Raw genomic sequence first — 19,249 nt, 5'->3', positions numbered from 1 at the left:
AATTCACTTCTGACAACGTTTTAGGAATTGACAATTTGTTTCAAAGTTTTCGGAGTTGAGAAGCTCCATGAAGTGAGGTGCTGCCCTGGCCGCTAGCTCGTCGGTCGGACAGTCCTGCGCAGAGACCTCACTGTAAGCTGGAGGTCTCTCAGACCGCTCTCGTTAATAAGAGGCTTTTATTTTGACGTTGACTGTTCGTTTGTTTATATCACAACACATGTCCATCATAAGATCAACAGGAACCTGTGGTTAACTTTGGTTAACTGGTCTTTTCGGAGTTAAACTCCAAAAGAGTGCCCTGCGGGCTTGACAGCCTCGCTGACCGGGCTGTCTCTCACACATACACACACACACACGTCCACAGCGCAGCAGGCAGAGGTGAGGGAGAGAGAGATACCGTTTCTCTTCGGGAGACTTGTTTAAATTATGACAAATATGCTATATACATGTCACTAGATTTGTCGCTATTCGCTTTTGACACAAAAGTCACCAGGAGGATGATTTGTGTGTTATAATAGTCCAACCACTTGCATTTCAACATGGGGGGAATGTTTGTGAAAAAAAAAAAATCTTATTATTTTTTTTTCTCCCATCCTGTAGCCTACTCGTGCCCCCCTGGGAGTTGGAGGAAGGTTTCCAAAAATAAAACTTCTCAAACTTTTGACCAGTTCTTTGGTCATTTAGTAATTGTACCTTCCAGTTATTGCATTCATTAAAACTGGCCGTTTGGAAGGCTTTGATTAATAGAAGGAATCAGGGAGACAGGTGAAATGGAGACAGAGGTGAAATGCAGAGAAGGATACTTAAACGTGGCCTCTGCTGCATATGTCCATGGAAGTCGGAGTGTTAGCACTGGACTACAGCTATGCACTGTTTATTCATCTTAAAATAACTTGTCTGGACAATAACCCCGAAAGAACGCCTTACTCTGTGAAAAGATGGGGTTTCAGAAATCATAATATTAGGAATATCATGTTTGCACATACTTGTGCAATGAAGCGGGTCTACCTAACAACAGTTTTTAAGAATTTCTAAGACACTAAAACTGGATCTCCATTATAACATAATGAGCACATCAGAATTAAAAAATTTTAATTCTCATTTCTTCTACTCAAAATGCCAATTCTTAGAATGTATTTGCCAAACAGTAAACAAAACTGTCTATAAAAGACCCCAAAATCCATTGAGTATATCGTGTCAAAAATGAAAACATTTTACTGATTACATACAAATTCAGACTACTCCCTTCAATGTGAAAATCTTCTGCTTTGGACACACCAAACTTTTGGCTGATACATACAAAACTTTGCACAGTTGTACAATTTGCAATCAGTCCTTATTCATGCATAAAAGACATTGACATTTTAGAAGAATTTGTATTAAAAACTAAAATCACCATAAATACGGATAATTCAAGTTAGATCATTAAAAGGTTTGAGCTTTTAACTGCCATGTGGTTTCCCTGGGATGATGGTGAAGTGGATGACCAAAAAAGTGTACAGACCTCGCCTCTAGTAACTTTAATAAGAAAATTGGAAGAAGTTCAATTATTGTCATGGTAAATGCGAAACAAACAGATCTTTACTGATAAAAGAGCACGTAATAGAGTGCGTTCAAAACACGAAAACATACAGAGACTGGTTTCCTAAACAGCTCAAAATGGCACGATAGCTTCGTAGCTTGCTAACCAGTCAAGAAATAAATGATTAACAAGCTAGCTAGCTAGATTATTTCGTTCGGACATTACATTACTTTAGTTAGGTAGGCACAGCACAGCAATCATTCATTCTACCCCCTCTTTGTGGGATTTTGGGTGTCTTAAAGTTTTACATTGTGACTTTTGCGTAAGTAATTTGTTGTTCCACAAACTGCTGCCCCTTAAAATTGCTGGATGTGTATTTTCCTTATACTCTGAAGGACCAAACCTGCCAAAATTAGAAATAAATTATTACATAAATAAATGTATCAATAAATATATTTATACATAGAAATATAATAATAAAAGTATTAATCAATATTATTTACTTATTTAATTCCTTGATCATTCATTTCTGTATTTATTCATTTTTATATTCATTTCCATAATCTTAAATTCCTGTATATATTTATTTCTGTATTTATTTATTTCCGTATTCTTTTATTTCGGTATTTATTTATTAATGTATTATTTTATTTATTTTATTTCTATTTATTTATTTATGTATTTCCTAGATCCCTGGAGCGTCTCCATGTTGCCAAATCAGTATTCCTAATTTTTGCAATGTATTGTTGGTGCATAGGTGACATGAATAACATATATTACAGTTTTTTTCAATCGCTAACAAGCGTTTGCCCATACTTTAGATAATTTTTCTAAACTCTTAACACAGACTCACACCTACAAAACACAATTGGCCAAATTGTTCATTTTCTTCTCAAAAACACATTTTGTTAAATATATACTAACTCTTAATTTCAAAACAGAACATGTTTTTCTCTACACACACTAACTTTACCAAAACACTGGAAATCTGACTCAAAATGAAATAATTCTGTCAAAGAGTAACATTTGTTTTCACTTCACAAGGTACATGCAGTCAAACAAAGTACACCAGGTTTCAAAATTCTGGCTATTGTTAAAATTATAAAAACTGCATAGATTTTTATGTTTCAGGTAACATGCAATCCACCGTTTACACTAAATTTATTGGTTTGGAACTGTATGTGCACATGTACAGTAATGTTCACATTCAAACGCATTCCAGTAAAAAGCAAATCAGTTATTTCTTACAGTAACTGTTTACCAAAGAAGGTACAGTAGAACAGACAAGGTTTATTTTATTTTCAAGGTTTATTTACAAAATATCCATGAAACACAAGAGCATTCTGACCAAAAAAAAACAGCAAAAAGCCCAAATAAAAAGGGGGGGAACTAAAAATGGCACAAAATGTATGTATCTAATCCCTGCGATCTTCAGGGTTAGGCCACATGTTTTCGTCAACATCACATCTGATATCATCTAAGGCGATGCACCTGGGATAAAACCGCTTGGTATGTCGGATCCACCCTTGGCAATCTTGAACTGTGATATCCCTGCATCCAGCATCCATGGCTTCAAGAAGGGACATCTGGTCATGTGGCTGATGGTCATAAACCTTCCACCTCCATGCAGAAAAGAACTCCTCTATGGGGTTGAGGAAAGGTGAATAGGGTGGAAGGAAGAGACTCACCAGTACTGGGTGGACTTCAAACCATGCTGTTATTGCTTGTGAATGATGGAAAGCAACATTGTCCCAGGTAATTACAAAGGTCCTCATGTTTTCACCCTCCTGACCCTGCTCTGGTACCAGGCGCTGGTGGAGATCATTAAGAAACGCAAGGAGGCGCTCAGTATTATAAGGTCCAACCTGGCATCTGTGAAGGAGTAATTGTCACGTCCCGGCTGTGCCCCTAGCCATCTCTGCGCTGGGCTCGGGGCATAGCCGGGACAGGACAGGAGGTGGCCTTTAGCCACCTCTACTCCTTTTTTTGGTTTCCCCAATTGGAGGCAGGTGTTAGTTATTGCCTCCAATTGGGGACCCTATTTAAGTTTAGTTTGTTAGGCCCCAAGGCGTGGTTCATTTTGGTTTTGTGTATCCTGTGTAAGGAAGACCCACGTCACTGGTTGCTGCCTTTTTGTTTGTTGGAGTCCTTCTTTCTTTTGTTTGATTAAAAATGGATTACCTTCCCTACCTCTACTCTGCGCCTGTGTCCTTTCCATCCCACGACCAGGACAGAATGAACCACCACCAAGAGACACAGCAGAAATGGACGGTAGGGGAACTCCTCGGTTGGCCGGACAGCGACACCGAGGAGGAGGAGAACCCCTACTGTCCTCTGCGGCACACCGGACCTCCACAGCATCCACCCCGGAGGAGACGTCGACGGAGGCGACGTAAGCAAACCTCCGTGTGTCCGCCCCAAGAATTTCTTGGCGGGGTGCTGTGGGGGCAGGCGGAATGGAAGGACGCGGCCGTGCCACCCGTGCTCACGTGTGGGGTAGTCCAGGTGCCCCAGCCCTGCCCGGTGCCAGCTCCTAGGCGTCGGGCAACAGCGCCGGGGGGGCCTATGAGGGCTTTCCCTGATGTAGAGAGATGTGAGGACTGGTGGGGCTATCGGGACCCGCCGTACCCGGGAGCCGCAGCCAGCGCTCCTCGCTGCCTGGGAGCCGCAGCCAGCGCCGCCAGCGCCCCCCGCTGCCCAGGAGCCGCAGCCAGCGCCCCCCGCTGCCCGGGAGCCGCAGCCAGCGCCGCCAGCGCCCCACGCTGCCCGGGAGCCGCAGCCAGCGCTCCTCGCTGCCTGGGAGCCGCAGCCAGCGCCGCCAGCGCCCCCCGCTGCCCAGGAGCCGCAGCCAGCGCCCCCCGCTGCCTGGGAGCCGCAGCCAGCGTCGCCAGCGCCCCCTGCTGCCTGGGAGCCGCAGCCAGCGCCCCCTGCTGCCTGGGAGCCGCAGCCAGCGCCCCCTGCTGCCTGGGAGCCGCAGCCAGCGCCCCTTGCTGCCTGGGAGCCACAGCCAGCGCCCCCTGCTGCCTGGGAGCCGCAGCCAGCGCCCCCTGCTGCCTGGGAGCCGCAGCCAGCGCCCCCTGCTGCCTGGGAGCCGCAGCCAGCGCCGCTAGCACCCCCTGCTGCTTGGCAACCGCAGCCAGTGCCCCCCGCTGCCTGGGAGCCGCCGCCAGCGCTGCAGCCAGCGCCGCCAGCGCCCCCCGCAGTCTGGGAGCCGCAGCCAGCGCCCCCTGCTGCCTGGGAGCCGCAGCCAGCGCCCCCTGCTGCCTGGGAGCCGCAGCCAGCGCCCCCTGCTGCCTGGGAGCCGCAGCCAGCGCCCCCTGCTGCCTGGGAGCCGCAGCCAGCGCCGCTAGCACCCCCTGCTGCTTGGCAACCGCAGCCAGTGCCCCCCGCTGCCTGGGAGCCGCCGCCAGCGCTGCAGCCAGCGCCGCCAGCGCCCCCCGCTGTCTGGGAGCCGCAGCCAGCGCCACCAGCACCCCCTGCTGCTTGGGAACCGCAGCCAGCGCCCCCCGCTGCCTGGGAGCCGCCGCCAGCGCTGCAGCCAGCGCCGCCAGCGCCCCCCGCTGCCTGGGAGCCGCAGCCAGCGCCCCAACGCTGCCTGGGAGCCGCAGCCAGCGCCCCCCGCTGCCTGGGAGCTGCAGCCAGCGCCACCAGCACCCCCTGCTGCTTGGGATCCGCAGCCAGCTCCCCCTGCTGCCGGGGAGCCGCAGCCAGCGCCCCCCGCTGCCTGGGAGCCGCAGCCAGCGCCACCAGCACCCCCTGCTGCTTGGGAGCCGCAGCCAGCGCCCCCCGCTGCCTGGGAGCCGCCGCCAGCGCCCCCTGCTGCCCGGGAGCCGCAACCAGCGCCCCCCGCTGCCCAGTGGCCGCAGCCGCCAGCGCCCCCCGCTGCCCAGTGGCCGCAGCCGCCAGCGCCCCCCGCTGCCCAGTGGCCGCAGCCGCCAGCTCCTCCCGCTGCCCAGTGGCCTCAGCCGCCAGCTCCTCCCGCTGCCCAGTGGCCTCAGCCGCCAGCTCCTCCCGCTGCCCAGTGGCCGCAGCCGCCAGCTCCTCCCGCTGCCCAGTGGCCGCAGCCGCCAGCTCCTCCCGCTGCCCAGTGGCCGCAGCCGCCAGCTCCTCCCGCTGCCCAGTGGCCTCAGCCGCCAGCTCCTCCCGCTGCCCAGTGGCCTCAGCCGCCAGCTCCACCCGCTGCCCAGTGGCCTCAGCCGCCAGCTCCTCCCGCTGCCCTGTTTTCGCCGCCGCCAGGACCCGCCGTGGACTGGCCGCCGCCCGGGCCCGCGGATGACTGGCCGCCGCCGCCCGGGTCCGCGGATGACTGGCCGCCGCCACCCGGGCCCGCGGATGACTGGCCGCCCAAGGCCGCGGATGACTGGCCGCCCAAGGCCGCGGATGACTGGCCGCTGCGGCCCGAGGCCGCGGATGACTGGCCGCCTTGTCCCGCAGCGCCTTCACCTGCCCAGGAGCCCTCGCCTGTCCCGGCCTCAGCGGCGCCCTCGCCTGTCCCGGCCTCAGCGGCGCCCTCGCCTGTCCCGGCCTCAGCGGCGCCCTCGCCTGTCCCGGCCTCAGCGGCGCCCTCGCCTGTCCCGGCCTCAGCGGCGCCCTCGCCTGTCCCGGCTCCCCCGTCTCCTGCTCCCCCGCCGGCCGTCAACCCTCCGCCGGCTCCCCCGGCTCCTGTTCCTCCGCCGGCTGCCGACCTGCCGCCGGCTCCTATTCCCCCGCCGGCTCCCCCGTCTCCTATTCCTCTGCCGGCTCCTGTTCCTCCACCGGCTCCCCTGTCTCCTATTCCTCCGCCGGCTCCACCGGCTCCTGCTCCTCCGCCGGCTCTCCCGCCGGCTCCGGACCCTCCGCCGGCTCCCCCGGCTCCTGCTCCTCCACCGGCTCCTATTCCCCCGCCGGCTCCCCCGTCTCCTATTCCTCTGCCGGCTCCTATTCCTCCGCCGGCTCCCCCGGCTCCTACTCCTCCGCCGGCTCTTCCGCCGGCTCCGGACCCACCGCCGGCCCTTCCGCCGGCTCTGGACCCTCCGCCGGCTCCCCCGGCTCCTGCTCCTCCGCCGTCTCTTCCGCCGGCTCCGGACCCACTGCCGGCCCTTCCGCCGGCTCCGGACCCTCCGCCGGCTCCCCCGGCTCCTGCTCCTCCGCCGTCTCTTCCGCCGGCTCCGGACCCACCGCCGGCCCTTCCGCCGGCTCCGGACCCTCCGCCGGCTCCCCCGTCTCCTACTCCTCCGCCGGCTCTTCCGCAGGCTCCTGACCCTCCGCCGGCTCCCCCGTCTCCTATTCCTCCGCCGGCTCCCCCGGCTCCTACTCCTCCGCCGGCTCTTCCGCCGGCTCCAGACCCTCCGCCGGCTCCCCCGGCTCCTGCTCCTCCACCGGCTCCTATTCCCCCGCCGGCTCCCCCATCTCCTGCTCCTCCGCCGGCTCCTACTCCTCCGCCGGCTCTTCCGCCGGCTCCTGACCCTCCGCCGATTTCCCCGTCTCCTGCTCCTCCGCCGGCTCTTCCGCCGGCTCCTGCTCCTCTGCCGGCTCCTATTCCCCCGCCGGCTCCCCCGTCTCCTGCTCCTCCGCCGGCTCTTCCGCCGGCTCCTGACCCTCCGCCGGTTTCCCCGTCTCCTATTCCTCCACCGGCTCCCCCGGCTCCTGCTCCTCCGCCGGCTGTCGACCCTATGCCGGCTCCCCCGGCTCCTGCTCCTCCGCCGGCTGTCGACCCGCCGCCGGCTCTCCTGCCGGCTCCTGTCCCTCCGCCGGCTCTCCCGTCTACTGACCCTCTGCCTCCCCGGCCTGTCCCTGCGGCTCCGCCTCCCCGGCCTGTGCCGGCGGCTCCGGGCGCTGAGCCTCCGCCGGTCCGGGTGTGGTCGTCCCGGTCTTGCGGTCGGGAGCCCGCGCCTTTGGGGGGGGGTACTGTCACGTCCCGGCTGTGCCCCTAGCCATCTCTGCGCTGGGCTCGGGGCATAGCCGGGACAGGACAGGAGGTGGCCTTTAGCCACCTCTACTCCTTTTTTTGGTTTCCCCAATTGGAGGCAGGTGTTAGTTATTGCCTCCAATTGGGGACCCTATTTAAGTTTAGTTTGTTAGGCCCCAAGGCGTGGTTCATTTTGGTTTTGTGTATCCTGTGTAAGGAAGACCCACGTCACTGGTTGCTGCCTTTTTGTTTGTTGGAGTCCTTCTTTCTTTTGTTTGATTAAAAATGGATTACCTTCCCTACCTCTACTCTGCGCCTGTGTCCTTTCCATCCCACGACCGTGACAGTAATCCTGTATTTGCCATTGCTGCACACATAGTAATGTTTGCCCCTCTCTGTCCAGGCACATCAACTGTGGCCCTTTTTCCAATTATATTTCGTCCACGTCGACGCCTTTTGGACAGATTGAATCCTGCCTCATCGATGTAAATGAATTCATGAGGGGCCTGGTTGGCTTCCAATTCCATAACTCTCTGAAACAAAGTTTAAGTCATGTCATTACTGTGTCTACCATACTGTACTGTAACCTATTACTGTGTAGGTAACCTACTTGCAAAGTGCAAAGGTTATATAACTGGACATTGAATTGAATATACACTATACCTGGACATATTGTCGTCGTAGCTCCTTGACTCTCTCACTGTTCCTTTCAAAGGGAACAGTGTAGAGCTGCTTCATCCGCACTCGGTGTTTGGACAATGTCCGCGTAATGGTTGTGAGGCTGATGCTTTCTATATTGGCAAATATCTCATGGTCCTCCACAATTCTAGTTTAGATTTCATGCAGTTTAATTGCATTATTTGCAGCTTCTGCAGTAATGCAGTCGATGTATCGGTCTGTCGTGGTGAAGAAAGAGCTGAGCCGCAAGGCGAAGCTCTCGATTTACCAGTCAATCTACGTTCCTACTCTCACCTATGGTCATGAGCTTTGGGTCATGACCGAAAGGACAAGATCCCGGATACAGGCGGCCGAAATTAGCTTTCTCCGCAGGGTGGCCGGGCGATCCCTTAGAGATAGGGTGAGAAGCTCGGTCACCCGGGAGGAGCTCAGAGTAGAGCCGCTGCTCCTCCACATCGAGAGGGGTCAGCTGAGGTGGCTTGGGCATCTTTTTCGGATGCCTCCGGAACGCCTTCCTGGGAAGGTGTTCCGGTCCCGTCCCACCGGGAGGAGACCCCGGGGAAGACCTAGGACTCGCTGGAGGGACTATGTCTCCCGGCTGGCCTGGGAACGCCTCGGTGTCCCCCCGGAAGAGCTAGAGGAAGTGTCTGGGGAGAGGGAAGTCTGGGCATCCCTGCTTAGACTGCTGCCCCCGCGACCCGGCCCCGGATAAGCGGAAGAAGATGACATGACATGACATGACAGATGACATGACATATTCCAAACCTTAAATACAGTATAAAAACCTCTGCTTCTGAAATGATATCAGTTCAAAAACAAAATATAAAAAATATATCTCAGCTGATAATAAACAAACAATTGAATAATTGACACAGCTGATTTATGTTTGGTGAATTGGGCCAACCACAGCTGATTCCAGTCTGGCTTAGACTCAGTGGCAGGGGCTTATTTTTTCTATTACTATAAAAGGAGGACTTTAAGGAGTGATGTTTTTGGAAACAGTAACAGAAAAAGACAAGCATTGTAATGTCTGGACGAGGAAGAGGAAGAGCAAGGGGCCCAGGGAGAAGACCAGGTCCAGTGAGAGATGCAGAAGGAGGTGCAGTGAGAGGTGGAGGTGCAGTAAGAGGTGCAGTGAGAGGAGCAGTAAGAGGTGCAGTGAGAGGAGCAGTAAGAGGTGGAGGTGCAGTGAGAGGAGCAGTAAGAGGTGCAGTGAGAGGTGGAGGTGCAGTGAGAGGAGCAGTAAGAGGTGCAGTGAGAGGAGCAGTGAGAGGAGCAGTGAGAGGTGCAGGTGCAGGCCCAAGGAGAGGGCAAGGTAGAGGTGTAAGAATGCGTGGTGGTGGCATTCCAAGGGCTGCAAGAACAGTAGTCAGTGATGAAATTCGTGCCACTATCATTGACCATGTAATCAACCACGGTCTCTCACTAAGAGAGGCTGGTGAAAGAGTCCAACCCAATTTGAGTCGGTCAACGGTTGCCTCCATTATTCGCATCTTTCAACAAACCAACAGGTAAGTATTGCATTTTACATGGTTTGTTTCTATTCTCATTTGACATGTCAATAAGGTCATACAGTAATGCATATGTTGATATTTTTATTTTTCTCTACAGAATGCAACGTCTTCCACCCTCTGGGGGAAGAGGAAAGCTCCTCAATAATGATCAAGAGCTTGCCATTGTAGAAATGGTTGTTGCAATACCATACCATACCATCTTCTTCCGCTTATCCGGGGGCCGGGTCGCGAGACCCTGGGAGGAAACCCTTGGGGAAGACCTAGGACACGCTGGAGGGACTATGTCTCCCGGCTGGCCTGGGAACGCCTCTGTGTCCCCCCGGAAGAGCTGGAGGAAGTGTCTGGGAAGAGGGAAGTCGGGCATCCCTGCTTAGACTGCTGCCCCCGCGACCCGGCCCCGGATAAGCGGAAGAAGATGGTATGGTATGGTATTGCAACAACCATATGGGTTAATGGGTTAATTTCAGTGCCAGTTTCTGGACCAGACTCGTAATTAAAGCGATTGTATTTTCCCGAAAACTCCTCTAGAAAAACAGAGTTTGAACCAAGCGTGCCGCACAAGCCCTGAAAAGTGAAGCCAAAAAGTCTCGATCGCCCCCTGGTGAGTGGTCCCAGTATAGGTCATAAATCCCGCCCTCCCCATGTTATTCAATGGGATGCGAGACCAACTAAACAATTAAATTACCCTTCAAATATATTTTTTCCGAAGCTGGTTTCTGTCATTTACTGTAGTTTGTATCACCCTAATGTAAATTCAAGAGTTTGTTTTTAAAATAAGTTTGTTTTTAGTTAGTTATTTAATGCTCTAAAAACGGTGGTGTGACGTCGTGATTCACAGCTGTGATTGACAGCTATCTGAGCCAAGGAGCCACTGAATCTTCGGAGGACTGAGGAGATTGGAACTTTACATTTAATCTCTAAATTTCTATAATTTCACACGGACATAATGGGTTGTTCTGCAGTACATTGTGCTAACCGATCTGGCATTTCCAATCGATCTTTGAATTTTTTTCGGTAAGTTAAATTTATAAGCTATTTAATTAGTAAATAAATGTAATGGGCTAGCTAACGTTAGCTAAAAGACAACAAGCCTCGTTAATAGCCATGTTAATAGCTAGCAGGTGATCGTTAGCTAGAAGTTACCAATTATTTTTGTATTATGCCTATTCTAAATTAAGGTTAAACATGATGTAAGTTAGGCTATAACATATCGTCTAGGTTTAACAAGCAAAGGTTGTACTGTACTTGGACTTGCGATTGATTACGGTATGCGCATTCTGCGAGGGAGAGTGAGGGCGGGGCACAGGGGTGGGGCCGTTGATTTCGCGGCTTTAGGGCTTTACTTCCTTCTCGCTACTGCGCATAACTACTGCGCAGAACTGGTCCCAAGATCGCTATCTGCGCAGACGCAAGTCCAAGATGTCAGCGCCGTATCAGGACACTGGTGGCTTAATTTTTCACCAATGGAAAAGAGCGAAAGGGCGTCGTCCATTATATATGCAGTCTATGGTTTGAACCTATGCACTGGCATTAAAATCAACTCACTTGGAGAAAAGGACCTCTTCATTTCCCAAAAACTCAGTTTTTCTAGAGGCTAACTGGCATACATTTGCACTGGTCAAAGTTGTATCCAGACTCAAATATCAACCATCCATCACACAACCTTGAGGATGATCTTATTTTAAAGGGGAGGCCTAAAAGAGTGTTCCATTTCAATGGTATGATTTGGATGTTCCAACAAATATAGATCTATATTCGGAGTTTGCCCTAACTTCATGCCTGTTTCACAGCTCAGTGATTTAACCTTTGATTTTCTGCAGTTTGGCTGAGGTCTTTTCATAGTTTAGAACTTTATTCATGCCTTCTACGTGGCTTCATTAAAACACCTACATGAATTAAGCTGTTAGACACTAGTTCAGCACCAAAATTAAAGTTATTTCTAATGTCAAGTCAAACAGCAGCAGCCTACCAAGCTTTCTAACCATTTTTGCAGTCTACAATGTAAGACAAAAGTTACTGTTCAGGCTTAACTGTTCAGTACTTATGTACAGTACTCTTGAGTCCGTCCACGTGGTATTATAGCCAGCATTTAATAATGCAATTATTTATACCATTTAATTGGGATGGAGGGGTTATGTCGGCTGTTTTAAATGTGTTGGTGTTGAGTTCTAAAGTGCATGCACTTAAATCTAACAGAACATTGCCCAGTTATGCTATGTCTGCTTCTATACAGCAGGGTGAGAATTCTATTCTTACACTTTTTGCAGTCTTTCAAACAGGGTCTGTGACCATGTTCATCCAGATTTAGTTTATTTTGATTTGCCACTTTGAGTTCAAAGCTTGTCAATTTACAAGAAAATTGTTGGAGGTCATTCAATATATTTTTCTATTCACTGTAATCCTTGGTGTCCGCGGATAATATATAACCACATTGGGCTTAACCGACTTTTGAAAGCGATTTCAAATGTTTTTCAGCGGCTTAGTTATGTTACCAGTGGTGTTGCTAGGATCACAATACATTCAGGGCTTATCAGATGCCAACAACGATCAGCCCTGTAACCTGGGTGGTGTTACAAGTTTAAGTTCAAATGTCTATTAATCAAGTCCACCAAATAACACAGTGTCATCCCGCACAAAATTCTTGTGACATGGCACACGACATCTACGTAGTAAGAATTAATAAAAATATAGCAATAATACACATAACAATGTAAACTAGCAGCAATTAAAAAAATAATAGAATGGGGAATATGAACAAAGTTGGTAGCAGTATTGAATATTATACATAATTCTCCAGGTAGCAATGATCTGTTGGCCCAACGTTGGGCTTTCATCTTGCGATAAGTTGGCGTGACGTTGGCAAACAACGTTGGGGCAATCAAGTTTTGTCTAGCTGCCCAATGTAGGCGTTTCGTCGGCGTTGGCATAGCGTTGTATTGGTGCCCTTTTATCAAACAATTCACAGTGGGTTATACGTTGGCTAATATGGACTGCCAACATTAAAATGCACTTGCATTGTGCTCTTTTACCAACCAACCAATTTACCGTTGGCACATAACTGCAGGGATCAGTATTCACTGACAATCCAAAAAATGTATTTATTGAAAATAAAGATAAAATTCTAGAACAGAATCACCCCCCTTTATAATAATCACATGTTGTTGCTTTGCAGCCTGAAATGAAGACAGACACAGTTTTTGTTTCATTCAACTGTATTTACTCAGTGCAACTTATAACATCCAAGAGAAAGATCTAACACCAACATGTCATAAAAAAAAAAAAAAAAAAAAAAAGGATCACCCCCTTGTGTCAGTATTTTGTTGAACCACCTTTTGCTTTAATTACAGCCTTTAGTCTGTTGGGATATGTCTCTGCTAACTTTGCACATCTAGACGTTGCAATATTTGAACCACTCTTCTTTGCAGAACTGCTCAAGTTCAGTTACATTTGATGGTGACTGTTTGTGGACTGCTGTCTTCAAGTCATTCCACAGATTTTCAACAGAGTTTGAGTCTGGGCTCTGACTAGGCCATGCAAGGACATTCACCTTTTTCTCCTTCAACCACTGTGTGGTCGGTTTTGCGGTGTGCTTTTGTCATGTTGGAAGGTAAATCTTCTTCCCATTGACAACTTTCTGGCAGAGAACAGCAGATTTTCCTCAAGAATTTGACAGTATTATGCCCCATCCATTTTTCCTCCAGTCCCTGTTGCAGAGAAACAACCCCATAACATGATATTACCACCTCCATGCTTTACTGTAGGAGTGGTGTTATTTGGATGGTGAGCTGTATTGGATTTTCGCCAGACATATCGTTTGGCGTTGAGGCCAAATAATTAAATTTTAGTCTCATCTGATCATAACACCTTTTTCCACGTGGCCTTAGAATCTTCAAGGTGCGTTTTGGCAAAGCTCAGTCGTGACTGCATGTGGCCTTTCTTGAGGAGGGTCTTTTTTCTTGCAACCTTCCCATACAAGCCACATTTGTGGAGAATTAGTGATATTGTTGTCACATGCACACAATGACCACTGTTTGTCATGAATACTTGCAACTGCTTCAGAGTTGCTGTAGGCGTCTTGGTAGCCTCTCTGACCAGTTTCCTCCTGGCTCTTTCATCCAGTTTGGAGCAACGTCCTGACCCAGGGAGGGTCTGTGTTGTACCAAATACCTTCCACTTCTTAATAATAAATTTCACTGTGCTTCTAGGCACTGATAAAGCCTTTGAATTTTTTTTTTATCCATCTCCTGACTTGTGCTTGTCCACAACTTTATCCCAGAGATCTTTTGACAATGCCTTTCCACACATAGTTGATTGTTTTCTTCAGTTGCACTACCAAGGACTGAAATGCTTCAAGAAAAGCTTGTTTCATGCTGAGCTAATCAAAATGACCACAGCTGATCACAGTCAAGTCAATTGGCTTTGTGTGCTATTGAGAAGGTGATTAACTACACCTGGTTGGGTTTACAAGTCATTTTTAAGAGGGGGGTGATTCTGTTTTTAAATAAATAAATAAAAAGTTGGTATTATATCTTTCACTTTGATGTTATAAGTTGTAAATACAGCTGAATAAAACAAAAATAGTTTTTGTCCGTTTTCATTTCAGGCTGCAAAGAAACAAAATGTGATTATTTTAAAGGGGGGTGATTCTTTTCTATACCTACTGTATATTGAAATCCATGTCAATCTTTATTTATCCTAACTTCTAGTGCCTTTCGGGTTCTTCTTCTAATCCTTTAAGGAAACAAATGATTAAATTATTGAACAAAATAATTCAATAATAAAATCAATAAATTCTTTATCTTAACGGTACACTTTTTAGATAGTTTACCTATACAGTTCGGTCCAGAAATTATTGGACACTGACACAAGTTTTGTTATTTTGGCCTGGTGTACCAAGATATATTCAAATTATTTAAATTGTGAATATGGGCTTAAAGTGCTCTCAGCTTTAATTGAAGGGTATTCACATCCAAAGTGGAATAAGGGTTTAGGAATTACAGCTCTTTAATATGTAGCCCCCTCTTTTTCAAAGGACCAAAAGTAATTGGACAATTTACTTGGCCTGTTACACAAAACCAGGATAAGGGATTAAGCCGGGATATTCAAGTTATCCTGGATGAATTTAGCTTTGACTTGGTTGCACAAAAGCAGGTTGAATTAAACCCAGCAAAGTAATCATGGAGATTTATTCTTTGCAGCTAGCCTGCTCCAGAGCAGGCTAACAGCCAGACTAAGATTAATCCTGGAGTCTCATGTGTTAAATCATCTGCCGCTCTGATCCGAAATAAAAGTGTTTAACAGTCGTTCCGTTGTCCTCTGAATGTGTTCTGCTTTATTGTTATTAACACGCATTACTTGTCACTATTGCTGTGACGAGTTTGATTTAAATCCTACTATTGCAGATTAGATGGTTTGAAATGGTTGATGAATTTGCAATGGGGATTTCAATGAAGTCAGTGATGAGGGCAATATATGAAGTCCCATTCACCTGTGTTTCTCCCTGCACCATGGCATGCCCATTTCTGAATGACGTTTTGGATAAAGAAGTGCTGATATTGAGACGTGCTTTCAGACATGAGAGGGTGTTTCGGGACAGATCAGACCCTTTAGGTTTTCCCGACGAGTACCTGCATGAGAGGCATCGATTTACTGGAGGTGGAACCCATTATTTGTGCAGACTGCTGGGTCCCAAAATTCAGCACCGCACAGCGCGAAGCCATGCTCTCACCATCCCACAGATGGTCTGTGTGGCACTGTGTTTTTTTGCCACAATTCTAAATAAAGGCACTATTTGCCGTTGTGTCAGAAGTGTGTTTGGCACTGAAATCCTTGGCACACATCTTTATTACCTTCCCTGGCCACAGAAGAATGTGCTTCATAAAAGAGGATTTCTAAAAGATTGCAGGTAACAAAATTACAGATTACTAAAACGTGTTACATTACAACAGTCACAGGATATACTCTGACTACTTTGTGTTACAGCTTTCCCTAATGTCATTGGTGCGCTGGACTGCACACAGATCCGCATTAAACGCCCCTCAGGGGCCCACGAGGGAGATCATGTCAACAGAAAATCCTTCCATAGTATCAATGTCCAGGTAAAAATTATTTAGTTAATGTCAACTAGCCCAAATGTATTCTGTGCATGAAATGTATACTGAATAGGAAACATTGCATTGTTTCAGATGATATGTGATGCTGCCTGCATCATTAACAATGTGGAGGCAAAGTGGCCTGGGTCCGTCCATGACCGAGTTTTTAGGTCCAGTACCATTTCCCAGCAACTATCACAAGGTAGGCCACACACATTTCACTGATAAACACAATTGCGTCAAAGGTTTTACTTGTGTAGTTGTAATGATTACATTTTGTATTCTCAGGTGAATTCTCTGGTGTTCTGCTGGGAGACAAGGGTTATGCCTGTGAGACATACCTTCTCACTCCCCTTGCATACCCTCAGACATGGCATTTCAGTGTCTCCACCACCTGAGGGTCACCCCAGACAGGGCCTGTGACATGACTGTAGCCTGCACGGTCCTACATAATATTGCCTGTCTGAGGAAGGAAAGGGGTCCAGCAGCGGCACCGGAGATTGAGTGGGACAATGCAGCTATATTCCCAGATGACATTAATGGCAGGCTGGTCAGAGACCATTCATTATCTCAGATGAGTGATTTCATTGTCTTGTCCTTCTCTAATAAAGGATAGTTTATGTTACTCCTTAATTAGGCCTAATGTTTTATTCGATATTATAGTAGCTTACTTTGGTTTCATAACCTCAATTTTTGTCTCATCTGACTCACTGAACCACTGACTCACTGAACCAATAACTTTGCATAGTGTAGTGTAGATTCATCACACAGGGAACACCACAATGCTTCTTAAGCTTTTTATTTTAGTGCTGTCACTTGTCAGTTTGGAGCTTGGGAGAGAGAAAGAAAAACATGATTAATATTTTTTTTTTTACAGATGTGCTTACAGTGTGGATTGAAGTCACTTACTTCTTTTTCTAGTTTCTGTATCTCCAGATCCAGTTTCCTCAGTGTTTTCTTCTAGATTTCTATACCAAGGTCCAGATCCTGGAGAGTCCTTTTACTTACAGCAATCTGTGCATCTGCCAGCTCTATTTGCTTGTTCAGTTGTCGTGTATACAGACATCTTACAGTTTGTGAATTCTGTAAACCACCCATTGATTAGCACAGCAGGAATTGTGCATAATTAAAATTTCCATTAGCCCATACTTACTATGTTGCCAGGCTGACTGTCATACTGTACTGGGTCTGGATCCTGTTACATACATACAATTCTGAGTGCTACATCACTGACTTCCCATCCTTTATGGGCTAAATATGCATTTCCATAAGATTGACATGATACCTCAGGCCTTCTGGAGTCCACTGACACAGTCTCCTCATCATCAGCTGCAGCAGCCCCTTCCCCCTGCCATATAAAATAGAATGTGTATTGACAGGATGTGCCAAGCCATGTTTTTAATAAATAATACTAACTGGATCATCATCTGGTGGCAGGAGAGTGTCGCCGAACACTGCAAGACACAACAAGGTCAGACAGTCCACATATGCCCATAACTGGTTGATTGTGTTTGATGTGCAGTCCTGGAAAATATACCTTGTATGAAGGGGGCAGTTTCTGCAGATAGAACAGAGCCTGTAGCTGTCCCACCCTGAATCCCTTCCATCACAGGCCTTCCTTGGTTTAAATTAAGGGCCATTTCCTCAGCTGGGGTGAAGTCTGGAGCTAGCGCCCCCCCCCCCAGTGCCAGACAAATGAGTCTTCTTCTTAACAGCTAAAATCCGTTTAGATAAAATATGTGAGCAGGCAATCTTAAGAATTAAGGCACTTACCAGCCTGCAAAACGTTTTTATATTTGATCATGACTTGTTGCCAGGTTCTTTTTTGCCCAGTCACATTTGTTCTGTATGAACATTAATTGTAGGAAGATATTTAGAATTAGACATAGCTTCTAGAGGTTTGTGCACATGGTTGTAAAACATATTCTCGCATTGTGAATAAGGGTTTGAAATTAAGCCACTTTTATGGCAAAGTAGGCTAAATAATAAAATGTTATTTATATTGTGCTTTACATGTTAGGCTACTCAAAGACACTTACAGTACAATCATCACATTTAGCACACAACGAGATACAGCACTGAAACCAACACATAAAACAAGCATATTAAAAGCAATTAAAACAGAGTGTACAACTTTGCTAGTAAGTACATCTTTTTAAATCCTTACGCATTCAGTTTAATAACAGCAGCCGTATTTCCTTTTCTGCATATTAAATGCTTTACCTCCTCATAACTTTCCATAATTAGTTGCTGCTCAGCGGTGAAGAATATGCAGCACACATCTTCTCCATCTCTGCATCAGTAAATCTGTGATCGATACCGTGATCTATTTAAGAAAGCAGTGGACGTGCACTTATCCCAACTATCTACGCCTGGCTTGACATATCTTCACCTTCTCATCCTGGCTCGGCAAACGTGCAACCGATTAAGCCGCGATGAGCAGACCACACTAAGTCAAGTTGCGCTTTTTCAGTTATCCTGGATTTCTTCATTCTACTTTTGTGCAACAGGCCCCAGGTGTGGGCTATTCCTTTGTTATTTTTTCATCAGTTTAGCTGGTGAAAGGTCTAGAATTGGAGTTGTTGCTGTGAACCCCCAACATGCAGTCAAATGAGCGCTCAATGCAAGTGAAACAGGCCATGCTTATGCTGCAAAAAAAAATCAGTGTTGTGGAAATTTTTGAATTACGGTACATTTGAGAAATGTCTGTCTTTCTGTATGTAACTCTGATCTTTGGTTGTGACACACATGTCTATATAAAGGTTACCTATGAGGGGGAGGTTAGCCTGCCCCTTGTGTGAACCCTAGGTAATAATAGAACAAAGGGAATGTGTTCTATTGAGTTAGGTCAGCTGTGCAGCAACTTACCACACCCCTTTTAACTGTAATAAATACGGACTGTTCATGTATCTACTTCAGACTCCTCAGATGATTATCCTGTAAGCGTTTAAAGCGTCTCTCTATTTTCAAATAAACTGTTGAATTGTGCCAAGAGAATTTTGTCTCTGTCCTTTACCATCACAATTTGGGAGCTTGTCCTTGGTTACTTAACCTGGTGTCTCGAAATCATATCCTAGCGGGTCAACCGTGCACAGCCGGAGACTGGGTCTCTGGAGCCTAAATCCTTTCCCGCTTGTGGGCTAGCTACGTAAGGGGTGAGAGTCAGGGCTTTTTGGGATTTTTGGGATTCATCAGTACAGGTACCCAGGCTGAAATTTTGAACTCAGTAGGTAAGAGCACAATGCAGTTAATATGGTTCTGGTAATATGTGTTAGGGCACATTAAGTTCTGGTATATGCGTTTGGGCACGTGTATATGTGTTAGGGCACATTCTGGTAATATGTGTTAGGGCACATTTAAAATATGCAGACAAGGTTAGGACCTTCAACATCTCACTTACGGGCCGATGGGTCTATTAACGATGTTAGGGCACGTTAATTGAGATGAGAGTGTAAGGGCTCTTCTATGCGTTAGGGCCTGGGTATATGTGTTAGGGCACATTAAGTTAAAATGGTTCTGATGTGTGGGGCACACTCACATGAATTGAGATAAAACT

At 47.8% G+C, this 19,249-nt stretch overlaps 1 protein-coding gene across 1 annotated transcript; it reads left to right on the top strand.

The window, feature by feature from the left end:
- Positions 1 to 6,129: 6,129 nt before the first annotated feature.
- LOC114840464 (vegetative cell wall protein gp1-like) lies at positions 6,130 to 7,203 on the top strand (the record flags this gene model as incomplete). The annotated part of the gene is made up of 1 exon (XM_029123895.2): positions 6,130 to 7,203. A coding segment is annotated over one exon (1,074 nt), but the record flags the coding sequence as incomplete, so codon positions are not given.
- Positions 7,204 to 19,249: the final 12,046 nt, after the last annotated feature.

This window comes from Esox lucius, chromosome 12 (assembly GCF_011004845.1).
Source record: "Esox lucius isolate fEsoLuc1 chromosome 12, fEsoLuc1.pri, whole genome shotgun sequence".
In the NCBI taxonomy this organism is placed as follows: domain Eukaryota; kingdom Metazoa; phylum Chordata; class Actinopteri; order Esociformes; family Esocidae; genus Esox; species Esox lucius.
The sequence above is the reverse complement of the archived record's forward strand: the minus strand, read 5'-3'. Positions and strand labels throughout refer to the sequence as shown.